Source organism: Pyrus communis, chromosome 13 (assembly GCF_963583255.1).
Source record: "Pyrus communis chromosome 13, drPyrComm1.1, whole genome shotgun sequence".
Lineage (NCBI taxonomy): Eukaryota > Viridiplantae > Streptophyta > Magnoliopsida > Rosales > Rosaceae > Pyrus > Pyrus communis.
This window is the reverse complement of record NC_084815.1, coordinates 25,827,073-25,843,962: the sequence shown is the minus strand read 5'-3', so window position 1 is coordinate 25,843,962 and position 16,890 is coordinate 25,827,073. Positions and strand designations below refer to the sequence as shown.

The following is a 16,890-nucleotide window of genomic DNA, read 5'->3' as shown; positions in this document are numbered from 1 at the left end:
ACAAAAAAAATACTTACGTGCATCAATAAAATGTCCAATTGCTTCTAAAGAACTTATAAAACTTTCTTCAATTCGTAAACCAAAAAATTTGCAAACGTTCAAAATTTGAGTTTTTCACAAAAACTGAGTTATAAATCACTTTATAAATTTTGCTAATTTCTAAAGCAACGACCATAAGCCTACTTTCGTGTCGATCGATAAGCTTCTCAATAATTTGTATAGTATTTAGTGATTTTTCAAACTCGGCTATCACTTCCCCCCCCCCCCCCCCCCCCCCCCGCCAACATTTATTTATATTTCTACTCAACACATGAAAAATATTTGTGTTATCAATAAATAGTCGAACTGCCTCTAAAGAACTTACAAAAACTTTTCTTAAACGGGTAAACCAAAAAATTTGCATATGTTCAAAATTTTAATTGTTGACAAAAACTGTAAGCAATAAATCACGATTTGAGATCGCTTTTCTTATTTTCTAAAATAACTAACTCAAGCCTACTTTCGTGTCATTTTTGTCAATCGATAAGATACTCAATAATTTGTGTTGATAATGATTTTCCGCACTAGTGCTGCAGTGCTACTTCAAGTTATAAGCCTTGGAAAGAAAGTAAGGTTAAACTAAATAGTCTAAGTATACACGTACCTTGTGCAACCCATCATCAATTTTGCACACCACGTCATATTGCAAGAGCAGACAAAACCACCATGATATACCGCGCACGACCAACTCGGCAACTCGACTAAGAGGAGTTTTGAAGAAACAGCAAGCAGTGTATTTGTTGTATTTCATTACAGTTGAGAGATTAAAACACTCGATACGACCAATAACATTAAGCCTAGTAAGCAAGCTGTACTCGGTCAAGAAGCAGAGCCCCAAAGAAAGAATTTCCAGCCCCATTCTTACTATACAACCTAACCTGCACAGAACAAACGGCCAAACAATTTAATAAAAGGTCACATCACATCTTCCCCCAATTGAACTATGTCAAATACCATGACGGGTTCAGGATCAACGCTGTAGCATCCTCTCAACATCTTCTATACAATAAGTTCATCTTCAAGATAGTTATATTCAAAAGTGAACTCTGTTTTAATCCTTTGGCACCTGTACCATAACGTACCACAACAAAACGTAATCATAGTTAAATCCATTATATCATCAATGAAAACAAAAATGTCAAGCACATTAACTGATTGTTTTTCTATAACAATATCAGTTTTTCTACAACGAGTGTGATTGTAAGTGTGTTGTCACAAACAAACCACAAATCTAAATAATTTAACACAAATGGGAAGCAAACCCGAGAATTTATATATACATATTTGACTTTTTACCATTCAGATTCAATAAAAATATCAAAAAATAAAATCACAGGCAATTGAAAAAGAATTGATTGAAAATTTAGATTATGTAAACTTAATTTGTATGTTTGCGTCCAAAACCCGAGATGTGTAATATTTGAGTAACGTTTTATATCTTTCTTCTTTTGATATTAATTTTTAATGTTATTTGATGTTAAAATAAACTTGTTCATGTATTTACCGAATTGTTTTTTTTTTTTTTTTTTTTTTACACATACCAATGTACAAAGGGTCGGTAGTCAAAGAACTCTAGGGCCCCAATTCAAAGGCTCGCCTAGGGTCCCCAAATTCTCAGGGCGCCCGGGAGGGGGGTGGAGGCTCAATTCTGACTACTTAGACTCCGCAACACCAAGTACGACGACACAAAGAAACTTGAACGTGAAACTAATGGATAAGTAAAACATACCATCCATGTTGTAGATCATCATTTGCAATATGAAAGTCGAAGTACACATACGTCCCTTGTTCATATTCATCCGTGGCAACTTTTGGCTCCTCGTGTCGTTGAAACCAAGTGTTATATTTCCTGTGGTATCTCCAAGATTGCTTCTTCAATTCTTTTGCAGCCAAATATTGCTGATAAGTGTTCTGCAGACAATAATGGACTTGAGCACAAGTTTATACTTTATAGTGATTTATCATACACCGTTGAATGTGATACAATTTATAATAAGTACCTGCTGATAGTAAAATGCAAAGAACAGCGTATCAGTGCCATATGGTTCAAGACCTAACCGCTCCCAGAAGGCAGGATTGTTAACAATAGGTGCTTGTGCTTGAGGATAGCTAAGAGGTGTTATTGCGGGGTGCCTCTGTTGATGGCAAAAGGAATGAAGATTAGTATTAAAGAAAAGCACGACTCTTATTCACAGTAAAAGGGAGATCAAATGATAAATATAATCGGGTCATACTGGACTATAGCTCCTTGCACGTTCTGAGTCTTTGGGTTGTGGAAGTTTGTAGTAAGCAGCATCAAGCATCTGCAAGTTATACAACTGATCATGCATTCCCCCAGAATTAGCAGTTGATCCAGAAAGGTTATCACCAATTGCACCGAGATCAGAAACACTTCTTCTGCCAATAACACCAAGGCTAGCAGAAGGTTGATTGGATTGTAAAGGTTGCCCAGGAGAGAGATCAATATCTCGTGGTACTTGAGCAGGCTCTGTGGAAGTGCCAGAAACTCCGGCCTTCAAAAAATAAGTTCAGTAACAAAATTCAAGCCACATTCCACATCCATTGTTCCACAAATAAACTAACAAGAGTCCAAATAAGTTTTTTACTGCTAAATGTCAAGTGGTCAGAATGCTATGTAATATTGAGAGCGTTTTGGAATAAGGGAAGTTTGACGCCTATCCTCTTCTGTATTCCACTTGGGCAGGCAGTACAGAGAGTAGCCAACCTGTTCATCTTGCTCTGCCTTTACATCTTTTGAAAAAAATAATACAACTACAATGATAAAGATTTACTAACCGCTCTACACTACAACAATTTTTCCCTCAGAACCAGTTAAAAATCGAATAGAAAAAGATAAAAGAATATTGGCAACAAATCATATTATATAGTAATCAACAAAATATTCATACCAGAGAATCAATTGTATATGAGGCGCTCAAGTCATCTTCATTCATTAGATTCTTTACGAGTCCAGAATTAGGGGTAGAGTCTGCAGTAGAATCATCAGGTATATTCTGTTGTTGCTGGTCCTCAACTTTTGGATGACTTGCATCTGCATCAAATAAAACAGATCATTCAGTTTTGATGATAATGCATCCATGTTACACAGGGCTGATCAGTACAGTCCGCCACTTTAAATTTAATCCCAAGTGTTTGGTGTAGTGTGGGTTTGGACAAGAAACTGCCATTCTTTATTGGTTGTGAATTTTTTTCATTACAAAACAATTCCTATGTATTTTAGTTTTCTGTATTCAATTCAGTCTTTTCACTTCTTTGTGGAAACAATAAATAGAAGAGTCATGATAAGATAGCACAAATAAAGAAAAGAAAAATAGAAAACATTAGTACAATATCACAAACTGAATTAGGATGAAGATTACCACCTTCTTTTTGTCCACTTGACATCAATGGCTGTTGATTAGACTGTTGATGGATAGAATTTAGCTGCTGTTGTAAGGTGGTAGGTGCAACAGTACCCAGAACTGGGGGCTGTACTCCTAGTCCAGGGCCAGCTTGAGAAGACACTGATGAGTTTTGAGAATTAAACTGCACATATAATCAAATGTCATCTATAATAACTCTTTGCACCAAATAAGCATATCTTATTCAGTAATAAACGATGGATATTATTTATTCATGATATTAACTAAAGCAATGTGCAAAGAATTGGACGATCAACAAAGTGCAGCCACATAGATTATTGTGGGAAAAAAATATATCAATCTGTGTCCATGAAAGTTTGATATGATTACATTTGTCCACATTTCACTGAATCGGAAGGAACACAAACAGCTGATTCTACAAAGTACAGTACCTGTTGCAACAGTGGGTTTTGCTGTGCAGAAAATTGCTTATGATTTCCACCAGCAAGAGGAGGCATGCCAAGCATGGTACTATGACCTTGTTGCTGCACTTGTTGGAGCCGCTGCAAAAACTTCTCCCTCTGATCAGGTGCTATTTCAGTTCTTCCACGAAACATTCCCTGAAAATTGGTTAACTGACTTAAAATATCACAAAATTTATCTAGTCCATAAAATTTGATTCCAAGAATGCAATGAGATTAAGAATAAATATAATGGCAAAGCCGCAAAACACAATCATATTTTCAATTCTACAAATGGTATACATTCGAGGTTGCATTAGGCCATGCAACCTACGTATAAAACTGGAAATTAATGAAGAGTTTGAGAGATAGAGAGAGAAAGATCGAAGAAATCCTTATTAGTAAAAATTTACATACTGCTTCATTTTGGTTTTGGAAGGAACTTCCAGGCCTCCACTGCATGCCAGAGACCATAGACGGAGAAAATGCTCTGCCAGGTATACCAGCCTCACTAGCATTACTAGAATCAACTGGAGCACTTCCATCACTAGCCTTGGCAGCTTGAGGCAAGATCAGTCTGTTAGTTATGGGGGAAACAAGAGGCTGCACCACACCACTACTCCCAATTCTCTCATCAGCTCCCAATATATTTCTCTTGGTCACATCAGAAACTGAAGGAACTGCACCAAGGGCACTATTACTAGGAGCCACATTGCTAGAGCTAACAGGGATACTAGATGGAATTGGTGCAGAGAAGCCACCTCGACTGATGCCCCTTACAAGTCCAGCATCAGAAAGAGATGGTGATGGTCTACGGCCAGGGAAGCTTGCTAATTCTTCTTCCTTCACAGAAGCAGACAAGCTTACAGGAGATGAAGAATTAGCAGCCCCTGCATTCTCTGTGACACCCCGAACAGCATTCGAACCTGGAATGGCCAAAACACTTGGCACACTGGGCAGATTATGAGTTGAAACACTTGCAGAGACAGGAGTTGCATGACTCCCAGTTGGCGTTGATGCAGGAGACGAAGAAAGCGCACCACTTTTAGGAGGTGGAGTTCTAGGAATGTTATCAGCATTACTGTCCTGGGAAACTGTATCTTCAACTGGCTCTTGTACAGAAACACTCAGCTGATTAGTAGAAGTAACAGCGGGCTGGAAAAGAAAGATTAACCTTTAGTACAGCAACATCAGACAGCATCTTACAGAAAGGAAGCAGAGGTCATCAACATATCTCCAAGTTCTAAAATATTCTAAGAGAGAAAACTGAGGGGGGAAAGACTTTCTTATTCAATTTAAACTTCCTTTAAACCAAAGGTTCGTTCAATTGCTTACCAATTTAGATTTAAAATCTACTAAAAAGATAAAAATGATTGACCCATAGATATGTTATATATCAGAAAACGTCTACCACAAACACATCTTAACAGCATTCTGCAGCATCACACCAATTATGGATGCAATTGTTTATATCAAAAACTGAAGATGCAAACTTCAATTTCACGGCTTCAACTATACAACAACCTACTCATTCAAGTACCATTGACTCAAGATTTTGAGGACATACAGGCATTGGAGATGCGAGTGGTGCCAAAGAAGTCTTCAAGCAAAGCATCGGTGCACCCTGCCCCTCAAAAATAAAAAATCAAACTGGGTTTTGACGTGGTCATTAAAATACTACAATATATATGATACCTGATGCCATGAAAGGTAATGGAATCCATATAACAAAAGTACCAAAATTGATAAGCAAACAATTGATTTGTAAACTTAAAGAAACAATTAGGAATAGGTTTAGATGAGTCAACCACATGTCCTAACTAAGAACTCAGTTAACAGAGATGAGACCTGGCATATAAATATAATGTTGAATGAGATGCGGTATAAGGAAGGCCACAACATCCATCTACTTTCCAATTTTTCATCCATTCCTCCTATGGTAGCAGGATAACTTGTATAGAATGGCCAGTTAAGTTCAGATTTAAAAGCATACTAACTAGTATCTTGCAATTATATAGTCAATAAAGAATTAACAAACGCATAAGCAAATATTTACTTCGTAAAAAAGGGACTCTGGTTTAAAAAGACTTTTTAATCATTTCTTTTTTTCACATGTCTATCTCAACTGACAAGATATGTTTCTAATGTAATGAAAAATTAAATAAATTACACCTCCGACTGAATATAAGAACCTTGAATAGAAATTTGCATTCAGCAAAACAAAAAAGTACCTTGATAAGACCAGGAGGAATAATGGCCAGATCTTCAAGGGACTCCACCTTGTCCAATGGTAAGGTGTTGTAAAGCTCATCAACTTCACTAAATTCATCAAAATCCTCCTGAAAAATAACAAAACAAAATAAAAAAGTCTGATATAGGTAATCGAAAAGCACTCATGACCTCGATTGAGAGTGTTCTATATGCTGATTTATTGATGCTGAAAAAACAAAGATAAATTTCAAAGCACAATAAACCTGATTGCGTTCCACATAGTCTTCCAAAAAGTCTTTAACATCATTGACCTGCTCAGGACTTAGCTCGTCATTATCCAATAGCCTCAAGATAAGTTCTAACTTCATTATATGTGCCTTATGCCGAGTAATTGAAGTCTCTAGATGGGTCTGCGAGACAAAATAAACATAAATAAATTGTCAAAGAATGCAGAAACCACAAGTTTCCTAAGAATGCAGGTTTTTTCTCCTACCAGTCTGGGTGGCCTGCCCTTCCCTTTCTTGAAAGTTAGCCCTTCAATCTCAGCTTCAAAGCTGTCAATCTGCGATTCCAACTCCCCAACCTTCTCAACACAATGAAACACCAAAAATACTCACCAAATGATAATGGATAGTTTCAAATACATAAATCGTAAAACCAATCTCATCAGATATGATTGAACAACCATTATTGACAAGTTATAATGACATAACAAACATTTGCAATCTAAAGGATAACTGAACAAAAAAAAAAACCACAAACGTATAAAACTTCAAAAAAGACAATCAGTGGCACCAAGCACCAATGACAGCCATCAATCAATTAAAGAACTCCACCTTTCACAACCATCCACTGGCACTATACGTATAATTAAATATATATCAGACACGAGAACACACAAGCCAAAACTTATACACAAATAAAACATGGATCATGCAATGAATGAAATATGATGCAGACATAATTTAAATTACAAACGCAGCAGACATCTTAAACCATACTGTTTTATATAGTCAAGCCTCACAGGCTTCTAAGGCAGCAGAAGTAGGTAACAACAGACTTCAAGAAAAATCTTTTGTTTCACATACCAAGTTGTTTATCCAATCCCTTGTCTCTGATTTGGCCTTCTCCCTCGGATCCTATCATAAAAAGGAATAACACAGTTGGTAAGTTGATTCGCTACTAAATGGATTATCATAAGGATAAAAGAGCTAAATCTGTGTTCAAGGTGGAGAAATAAGCATTGCCACAACAGCATTACCAAAAAACAAAATTCCTGAATGATTAAAAACGAGGTGCAAATAAAATGAAACGGGAAGGATTAGTAGTTACGGTTTTAGGTTGTTGGCCCAATCCTTCTTTAGAAAATGCTTTTGTTTTAGTCTCCTTTTCACAAATCTTAAACCTTTCCATTTCGCGCTCAATGAGTTTGCGAGCATCCACCAGAGCCTGCTCATAAGAGGCACTCACCTACGTCAACATGCATCAAAAAATGAATTAATTGTCATGTCCAAAACCATCGAGTACAAACCAAGGTAGAAAAACTTATAATTTGCAAATGGAAAACAGTTGGGAGAAGTAAAAAGAGAAAGACCTTTTTATCCTTGATTTCACTGGACTGAATCCAAGTCTTGATTTGGTCCCTGTACCTCTGTAGCTTCTTAATCTCCTTCTTCAGGTCCGCCTCAAACTTCTCCTTCTGGTTCGCATTGTCCGTATCGTAAACCTAACCGCATTGCACAGAAACACGCATCAGTCGTTTTATCAGTTGGAATTTGCGTTTCTGTAAGCAAGCAAACGAGGAAGGTAGAAGAAGCTACAAACCTTGTTCCAAATGCTATCGAAGACATCGACGCCTTCCTGGACCTTCTTGAGAACGCGGTCGATCTCGCCCTGGAGCTTCCGACTTGCTCCCATCCTCTAATTCCCGCAACCGGACGATCTGATTGCAACCCCGCTAGGGTTAGGGTTTTTTATTGCTTTGTTTTCCCGATTGCGCTCGAACTGAACAAATTTAGACGACCAATCTATCCACCTAATTTTTAGAATTTGTCGGAGTCAAGTTAAACCGTATTCTTATTTATATTTTCTCGGACATTTTAAGCCAATACGACGCCGTCTATATTGGGCTTTGACTTGTCTGAACTGGGCCTCTAGTCTTTGGGCTGGACAAATAAAACCAACCGTAACACGACGCCGTGTCAAATGGAACACACTGTCACTGAGTCTCCGGTCTCTCCACCCATCAACACAGCACAGTACTCACTCACTACTCACAGACTGAACAGATAAGAGGAGAGAGAAAAGATGAGAGGGAGTTTTCCGGCGCCGGCGGTTATATCCGGTGCGGTGAGCTTCACAATTACTCAAATTGCTTTGGTGGGCAGAAGAAAGAAAGATTCGTTTGAATTCCCAGTCTGCTCCTCCTCCCAAACAGCTCGCTTTTCCTTCTCAATTCACGACGAGCATAACCAGCAGAGGCAAAGACAGAGGCGAAGACAATGCCTTTGGTTACCAGAGAGAAGCAAATGGAAAGGAGGACGTCGTGCGGGCATTGGCTTGCAATGCAAGTGCAGCTACGAAAGCGGAGGAGAGGATAACGAATGGGTGGTGGTGAATTTCTACCATTTCGTGATGATCAAAGACGCAGAGGCGGAGGTGGCCAAGCATCTCTCTTTCGTAGAGGACCTCGACATACGAGGACGGATATATCTGAATGAACAAGGGATAAATGCACAGGTACTTATTGCTTTCTTTTTTTAATGTGTGTTTATGAAATCAATGGAATGAACGAATGAATGCTTATATAATGTTATAACCTCTCTTTTTATAGCATATTGCTTCTTTTGTAATGTGTACGACCAGAAATCCTCTGTGGACGACGTTCGGTCCATAGCCGGATTGTATGTATAACTGAACTGAATTCATGAACCATACATATTACTGCAAGACAAAACAATAAGAAGTGTGTTTGATATCCTGTGTTGTGCGTATGTACAGTACAGTGGGCCGTTGAGAGATGCACTTGCATATGTTGAATGGTTAAGGGGGGACGAGAGATTTTCTGGCATCCTAGTGCAGATTTCTGCAGCAACAAATGGGCACGCCTTTCCAAAACTCAAGTTGCGGTATAAGCCCTCACTGGTTCAGGCAAGCCCCAAAAGCCAACTTCTTCTTTTTCTTCTACTCCTTGTAGCTAATGTCATAACACATATCTCCCCCGCTTGCAGTTAGAAGGGGGCATTTCCCATCTTCCTTTGCTGGACCCTTCAATGCGAGCAACGCCTCTATCGCCATCTGAATGGAGAAAGAGATTGGAATCATTGAATACAACTAGTGATGCATCAAATGACAATCTTAAAAGAAACCAGATTTTATTGGATGTGAGAAATGGTATTTTACTTCCCAGCCTTATAATTTCAAATGATTTTTCCTCTTATCGTTAATCTGGCGATTCCCTTCAATTGTGTATTGATGGTTTGATAATTTGAGTGTATCATACAGATTTGCTCATACTGTACATTGAACGGTTTTGATAGCTAGATATGTTTAACAGTGTTGTTTCTTCTTTTGTGTTTGACATGTTGCCCTTGGTCATGTTTCTAATGTACAATTGTGCATGCAGTTATTGTTATTTCTGTAGCCTCTACATCAGTCATATTAATCGTGTTCATAATTTCAGCCACAGAAGTTTGAAGATTTTGTCACTGCTTGTAATCAGGTTATGAGTGGGATGTTGGTCATTTTGAAGGGGCTCGGCGACCTGATGTGGACTGCTTTAGGAGCACTTCGTTTGGGTTATCGCAACCAGAGGTACGTGACTTTTAGTTCAATGACATGTTAACATGAACTAGTGTTGTTTGGGCAAAACAAAAAAGCTGTGAAGAAGTCCCATAGCCGTAAGGATATTGATGTGTAATGGTTTGAAATGAAGTTCTGCTGTGAAGGTTTTTTCCTAGCTATGGAGATTAAGATCAGGCACATTAGCAATTAGGAGGTTCCCTTAGATTGTGGTCAAGCCGCACTTCTGTGGTATTATATAGTGAAGGTCGCAGCCTATACTTTTTGAGATACGAGAATTTAGGCAATAATATGTTCTGAAGGCAGTAGAAACTTCATTTTCAGTGACGGATGTGAACATACTACTTTCTGTCTCTGTCATTCAGGTCATTGCCGCAGATCCATTAGAAAATGTTGACAAAGAAAAGACAGATATATTGATGTATTGCACTGGAGGTATCCGTTGTGATGTATATTCCACAATCCTAAGGTAACCCTCCATCTGTTGCGATGTATATTGATGATTGTATTGCATTATTAATGGGAAAATCTGTGATGGAACGGATTGTGTTGTGATGTTGGAAGCAATTCTTTATCTTTCTTCTCTCGCCCTTCTTATTTTGGTCATTAAGTTGTAATTTAATTTCATCTGCCAGAGAACAGGGCTTTCAAAGTCTATACACATTAAAGGGAGGTGTTTCTCATTATCTGGAGAATGAAGGTCCTGTCCAGTGGATTGGTAATTTGTTCGTATTTGACTCTCGTCTCTCTCTCCCACCGCCTGCCTACAATCCTGAAACCACGACTAAAGCAAGCACGCATGAAGATTCAGAGAATAATACGTTCGCTAGATGCTATATATGTAGTTCACAAGTCTGTGAGTTAAGGCATAGAAACTGTGCAAATCTCGACTGCAATCTGCTGTATCTGTAAGTTCCTTTTGTTACCTATTCCCTCTCCATCCATCCCTCCCTCCCTCCTACAACTTGAAGCGTCACTGCCTAAGTATCATTTTACCATCTGAATTATGTAAGGATTTCTATTTCAGATGCTGTATGAACTGTGTGAAGGATTTAAGAGGATGCTGCTGTTCCAACTGCACAACTGCTGCTCGACTTAGACCTGTTCTTCCAGGGTTCCAGAGATACAAGAAGTGGCACACGTATCGAGATTCGATACCACACAGCCGGTTGACGGCTTGATCAGACTCGTAAATCCTCGGGACGGTTCGTCACTTTATCTAAACCAAAGCAACTGTTCGTCTTCCTGTTGGCTGTTGGATTGTTGCAATGCATGGTGGAGCGGGACTAATTTCCCTTTTCTTTTCTAACAATGGAAAAGGCATGTTTGGTGTCAGTGGTCATCGAAAGTTAGCTTGCAGCCTTCGGTCTCCGGAATCTACATCGGCCTAACTCTTCTGCTACAGGAAAAAAGCAGCAGCAGCAAATGTAGCAGAAACGAGGAACTGAATCATCTAGCCACAACAATAATTCGAAGCTAGTTGGTCGCATACTTATAATTTTTTTGTTCCCTAAATATTGTAATGTCAACACTGGAGCGCAACATTATCTCATACACGAGACATATTTACATGTCCAGATGCCCAAGATCTGCCACGAATGGCTCATTGTTAATGTTCAACTGTTTATTTGAATGTAAATTATGACAGTGAAAAGTAAAAACACGCGATCAGATACGGATACATAAAATAGAGCACAAATGCTCGGTTCCTGTTTTACATACTGGATGAAGCTTATCCCGCTAATAAAACTTAGGGCCCTAAAACATACTAAAGGGTACAATAAGCATACAGCAATATATGAATTAAAACTTCAGTATACAGAACAAGGTGAGTTTAATCAATGACAGTCTCTAATCAAAGGCTCGTGCAAACGCAACAACTCCACCGTGCCATTCCTGCCATGAATTAAACAAAATATGTTGAGTGGCTGATAACAATGACAGAAAAAATTTGCCGCTTAGCATATTATACTGTAAGGAAACAATTTATACGTGCTCACGCATGCCATGCCACACTCATCCGGAAGGCAACAAAGAGAGGGTTCGAGCCACACAAAAACTTGCAACACGAACAAAAGCAAACAATGCACCATAAAGCAGTACAACGAAAATCAGGCCACTTCACCTGGCTAGTAAGCTGCATAGCATTTGATCGAATGAATAGGATGCAAGATGATCATGATGTAGGATAACTCCTAAAACAGGTCAGGTAACATATAGACCTTTACGACAAGCCTAGCAGTGCAACTCTTAACTCTTAATCAGGTTCTGCTCATACTAGATGCTAAACTTTTATATCATACTGTGTGTAGAAAATAGAAAAGAGTTGTGGTGGGGCGTGATTGATAATGATTCTAAAGCCGTAACAACAAAGCAAAAGGGTCAATAGATGAGACCTCTGAGCAGAAAAAAATAGACGGAGGAAATGACAAAATTATAGGCCTCACAATGTGTTCGTAACTGTGAACACACATTCATATCATGGCAACTCTATTATACAAAAAAGATACCAGACATGGTATTCAAGTCATGAACACCAAACAGAAAAATGGTTATTTATTCAAGTGCCAAATCTGCACAACTCAGAAGGGGGCTCTGTAGAAACTCCATGATGCAATCGGAATAGTTTGTTTCAGTGTACACAATCGTAATCGTAATAACTAGTATCGTGACAACTAATATCATGATAAGAAAGTGATTATTCAATTCAAATTCAAAGTAATTGAAGTGACACACAACAACTTCGGAACAAAACGGATGCACATTACGATTTAGTGTTACAATAATTCAAGTGACACCCAACAAATTAAGAACAACAAAGAAACACATTACGATTAACTTGTACAGAGAAAAAGAAGAAGGGGACGGACCTGAAAGATTGAAGAAGAACAAGGAAGAGGAATCGGACAGGTGTAAAATAGAACTGATAGTTATTTACAGTAGCGGTCGGCTTTCTTCTTGACGCGGTCGTCAAGAACGTCCTCGACGGACTTCCGTTCAACGGATTTAGGATCGTAGCCGAACTTCTTGGCCTCAACCGGGAACAGCTGCTCATACTTCATCCGCTTCGCTGCGTCGATGGTGTACGTCTCTGTTCCTCCTCCAGTTCCTTCTACTACTGCTGCTGCTGCTTCGGCGCTTCCGTCCTCAGCCACCACTTGGGGATCGTCGTTAGGGTTCATATGCTGCTCCTGAAGCTGCTGTTTCTTCTTTTTCTTCTTCTTCTTGTCGATGGCTTTGCTGCGAGTGGCGAGAGTTCCGTCTTTGAAGGTCAATCTGCCTCCTTTCGCTCTCTCGAATGGATCCGACATATTCCCCCTAACCCTTGTAAATTTTGATTTGGATTCTGTTTTCCCCAACTCTTTCTCTCTCAAAACTCTCCGGAACGCAATCCCCAATCAAAAATTCCACCACCGCCTTCTCCTCCTGTAAATATAGTATAGCCTTTATTTTTAAAGTCGCACTAGGTCAGGCCCAAACAAAATACAACCCAGGCGGCCCATCACAAACCCAACGGATCAGATGCAGCCAGTCCGGTTTTGTATGACATATGCATCGGTCCAACTTGTCCTAAGAACCAAATTTTGAGGAAAGGATGCCCAAAACCATCCCTACACATGCTATTTTTACAATGTTAGGATCTTGAGCACTAATATTTTCAGCGCAATTTAAGTTACACATTTGAATAAGAATCATTAAATTCCGTTAATTAAAGAGGAACGAAACAAAATGTTGCATGCTTAAAAATGAAATAAAAGAGTCATAAGTGATCAATAAAATATACGAGATTGTCTGGAACGGTCCACGGAGCATGTGCTGTACCATTTAGGTTATGAGGCGATGACATGTATTTTCTCCAAACTTGCAGCAAAATTTTATGATCGTTGACTTTGTTTTCGAGACCAATACAACAATCAGCATGCATCGTGCAAACTTGATTAAAACCCTTCTGGTTGACAGAAGCCACCAAAGTATAGTGTATCAGAAACCCTCATTTTCAATCCAATCTGAGCAACAAAGAGATCAGATTTATCTCATTAAGTACATCTTGTTTGCGGTTTTTTTGGATACGTATTTCTGGAGACCAAAACTTATAGAATAGGACAGTTCGATCATTGGATTTTACATAGAAAAGTCCCGTGTTGGGAAAAATATTTACAACGTAAGGATCACCTATGAAGTAATCACATGAAAATTGAATATCTACATTTGGAAAGAATTGTAAAAATGCATCTCAAATCCACATTATATCATTATCCTGTGCATTCCGATATGCAATGCATGCAGCAAAATCTAACAACAATTAAAACAAATCACCATACTAGCTTTTTTCAATTTTCGAATTTTAATTTGGAAAAGTAAACAAAAATTGGAAGGAAAATTACGTACCGTAAAGACAAGCTGTAGCCTTTCTCGAGAATAAAAGATAAAAACTGGATTTTTCTCCGAGTTATCTGTAAGTAGTTGGAAGACATAAAAACTGCCTCGCGAGTAAAGTTGGCACCTTGAGTGTTGAGTCGGTAATTATGAGGGTGCGACGCTAGGCAAGCATATGCTTTTTCGTCCAAGCAGATGACTACCAAATGCTTAAGCAATAAGCATCCATTTCGTGTTACTTACGATCTCAAAACTCTCCAGAAACAGATCAAATATTGAATTGGGTTCTGCCCATGCATCATTCAACGTAGTTATTATACCCGTTTTGTTCTTCATGCATGTATTTCAGAGCTTTATCCAATGGATCCATATCCTCTAGCTGCTTGGCCTGCATGCACCGATAACCATGCATGCATGTGTTATATGTACCCACGTATTTACGTACTAACGTAACTAATTTGTTTGTGGAGTACAGAGTAAAAGGGATGAATCAGTGAGAGATAACTAAATAGTAATTAATTAAGCGGACTACCGTCCTCACCTGCTGGGAGGAAGTTGTGGGTCTGCAGGACGGGAGGTGTGGTGCCACTGCCAAGGCATCATAACGAACGAGATCCCGGAGGATACACACAATTGTAGACAGTAAAGCAACCGGCGACAGCTGCGAAATGTAACCAAGACTGAAGCAACGAGTTTTGGTTTTAGCGGGTTGCGTCGAAAGTGCGAGATTTAATATGCGGCATTAATTGATTTCCCGATAGGAACTCTAACTTGTACATTTCAGGTTGCTGGTTTGAAGTCGAAGTAGGCATTACGCAAGTCCCATTTTGATAGTGTCAATTTGTTTTTACTTTTTAGTTTGGTTTCACTGTTGATGTTTATATATGAGAAAGAAAAAAGGATTAATGAAAACAAAATTTTGAAAGTGAAAACAAGTGGCGGATTCAGAAAAAATTATTCAAAGGGTCACGTGTAAAAGTCCACAAACATTTATTAGATATATAATAACCTTAAAATTTAAATCAGAGTTCCATCATTTATAACTTATAAAACGAATAACAATACAAGCTACAATTGTCCACGACGCGGTTTCATATTTTGAAAACACCATATAGCTTCATTATCAATGGAAGAAAGAACATTGCTCTCAATATAAATCACCATGCTATTGTTAGACGAAGTCAAGCTCAAGCTTTTCTTGTTAACCCAAGTATTGGAAGAAGGACAGCAGGCCAAACTGTACAGACAGCACAGCAAGCATTTGCTGACTCATGAACAGCAGGAAGGAATGTGCAGGTGCATGTGTGCTGTCCGAAGTATTCCCATGCGTGCTTGGTTACTGCTAAAGCTACTGTCAGAAGACAGCAGATGGTGCTGCTGCATGTGTGTGTAGTTTAATATGTAAAGGTGTATAGATAGTGCTGAGGCATGGGTGTACATGTTGTCACCTAGTAATTTAATATGTAAAGTTGTTGATGTGATGTACATATAAAAGCCTTCCCGTAAGGCTTGGAAATGGAGAGATTTTTGAAGTATTATAATTAAAGATTAGAAACTCTTTCATGGTATTGAGCCTCTCATTGTCTAACGACTAGATCCTGTTTGTTTTTTTTTTTTTTTTCCCACGCTTCAATGGCTGAAAACAATGTCAGTTCTTCCACCAACCCACCTACCACCAATCAGTTTCATCCGTTTTCCACTATTGTTAATATCAAGCTTGACAGAACCAACTACCCACTGTGGTTGGCTCAAATTCTCCCAATTCTCAAAAGTAGAGATCTGATGGGGTATGTTGATGGTACTTTGGTGTGCCCTCCAAAAAACTTGCCTGGTGCTACCACTGTCAATCCTGCATACAGTGCGTGGATTCAACAAGATCAAATGATCTTGAGTTGGATAAATGGCTCCTTGACAGCGTCTGTTTTAGCTACTGTGGCAAGCAAGAGAACTGCGCGTGCCACTTGGGAAGCTTTAGAGCAAAGGTATGCCTCCACTTCTCAGAACAGAATTTTGTTCCTGCGGAATGAGTTGCTGCAGACAAAGAAAGGTAATCTTTCTGTTGCGGATTACCTGGATCGCATGAATGCGATTGCTGATAATCTTGCTCTCGCGGGTCAACCGGTCAGTGATGATGAACTCGTGCAGATTGTGTTGAACAATCTAGGACTTGCATTTGAGATGACAGTAAGTGCTGCTCAAGCTAGGGATACCCCGATCACCTATCCCACCCTTGAGGCACTTTTGTTGACAACTGAACGACGAATGGTGGATCAGAATAATTCCTTGGCTGCACCTGCACCTGTCAACGCCTTCGTTGCCACTAGAGGACGTGGTGGTGGACGATCGCGTGGGAATGGAAGAGGAATGTCTTCCTTCACCCGTGCTTCTCTGTCAAATCAGCGTGGCAACAATCCCCGCAATCCCACCAATCAGCGCAACCAGCAGTTTAATGGTGAGAAATCCTCGTTTTCTGGTGAGCGTATTATTTGCCAAATATGTGGCAAACCAGGTCATCCTGCGCTTGATTGCTTCCAAAGGATGAATTCTGCTTATGAAGGTCGAATTCCTGCTCACAAACTCACAGCCATGTCCTCCTCGCCTATTACTCTCAACAAGCAATCCAATGGTACCTGGCTGTT

General features: G+C 39.2%; 3 protein-coding genes and 1 pseudogene across 6 annotated transcripts; 1 reads left to right on the top strand and 3 right to left on the bottom strand.

The window, feature by feature from the left end:
- Positions 1-499: 499 nt before the first annotated feature.
- LOC137712564 (uncharacterized) lies at positions 500-8,115 on the bottom strand. 4 transcript variants are annotated; one of them, XM_068451655.1, is made up of 18 exons: positions 7,898-8,115; positions 7,668-7,799; positions 7,406-7,543; positions 7,162-7,212; positions 6,567-6,656; positions 6,337-6,483; positions 6,094-6,201; positions 5,403-5,486; positions 4,789-5,017; positions 4,280-4,542; positions 3,854-4,021; positions 3,423-3,585; positions 2,949-3,091; positions 2,274-2,552; positions 2,040-2,174; positions 1,769-1,950; positions 994-1,105; positions 500-917 (listed from the first exon to the last, which is right to left on the bottom strand). In XM_068451655.1, the coding sequence occupies exons 1-17, from the start codon at positions 7,988-7,990 to the stop codon at positions 1,039-1,041; spliced, it is 2,472 nt and encodes an 823-aa protein (XP_068307756.1). In that variant the 5' UTR covers positions 7,991-8,115; the 3' UTR covers positions 500-917; positions 994-1,038. The 4 variants fall into 4 exon arrangements, with proteins under 4 accessions (XP_068307756.1, XP_068307753.1, XP_068307754.1 ...); XM_068451652.1 differs by having other exon boundaries at positions 4,280-5,017; XM_068451653.1 differs by having other exon boundaries at positions 4,280-5,017; positions 5,430-5,486.
- A 180-nt stretch (positions 8,116-8,295) lies between these two features.
- Positions 8,296-11,165, top strand: LOC137712786 (rhodanese-like domain-containing protein 8, chloroplastic). The gene is made up of 7 exons (XM_068451948.1): positions 8,296-8,812; positions 9,074-9,223; positions 9,304-9,466; positions 9,795-9,886; positions 10,240-10,343; positions 10,510-10,782; positions 10,902-11,165. Exons 1-7 carry the CDS (start codon positions 8,381-8,383, stop codon positions 11,053-11,055), a joined length of 1,368 nt encoding a protein of 455 aa, XP_068308049.1. The 5' UTR covers positions 8,296-8,380; the 3' UTR covers positions 11,056-11,165.
- Positions 11,166-11,522: 357 nt separating this feature from the next.
- LOC137712785 (uncharacterized) lies at positions 11,523-13,291 on the bottom strand. Its single transcript, XM_068451947.1, has 2 exons — positions 12,745-13,291; positions 11,523-11,770 (listed from the first exon to the last, which is right to left on the bottom strand). Exon 1 carries the CDS (start codon positions 13,183-13,185, stop codon positions 12,805-12,807), a length of 381 nt encoding a protein of 126 aa, XP_068308048.1. The 5' UTR covers positions 13,186-13,291; the 3' UTR covers positions 11,523-11,770; positions 12,745-12,804.
- A 343-nt stretch (positions 13,292-13,634) lies between these two features.
- Positions 13,635-14,587, bottom strand: LOC137712445 (uncharacterized protein At4g15970-like; annotated as a pseudogene).
- Between the last annotated feature and the right edge of the window lie 2,303 nt (positions 14,588-16,890).

Excerpts from the sequence above, each read along its gene's own strand:
- LOC137712564 (XM_068451652.1), bottom strand. The coding sequence starts at position 7,990 with ATGGGAGCAAGTCGGAAGCTCCAGGGCGAGATCGACCGCGTTCTCAAG. Across the intron at positions 5,487-6,093 it reads TTCCTCCTGGTCTTATCAAG|GGTGCACCGATGCTTTGCTT; the intron begins GTACTTTTTTGT and ends TTTGAGGGGCAG. Across the intron at positions 1,951-2,039 it reads TTGCATTTTACTATCAGCAG|AACACTTATCAGCAATATTT; the intron begins GTACTTATTATA and ends TATTGTCTGCAG.
- LOC137712786 (XM_068451948.1), top strand. The coding sequence starts at position 8,381 with ATGAGAGGGAGTTTTCCGGCGCCGGCGGTTATATCCGGTGCGGTGAGC. Across the intron at positions 9,467-9,794 it reads TTTATTGGATGTGAGAAATG|GTTATGAGTGGGATGTTGGT; the intron begins GTATTTTACTTC and ends GCTTGTAATCAG. Across the intron at positions 10,344-10,509 it reads GTATATTCCACAATCCTAAG|AGAACAGGGCTTTCAAAGTC; the intron begins GTAACCCTCCAT and ends TTCATCTGCCAG.
- LOC137712785 (XM_068451947.1), bottom strand. The coding sequence starts at position 13,185 with ATGTCGGATCCATTCGAGAGAGCGAAAGGAGGCAGATTGACCTTCAAA.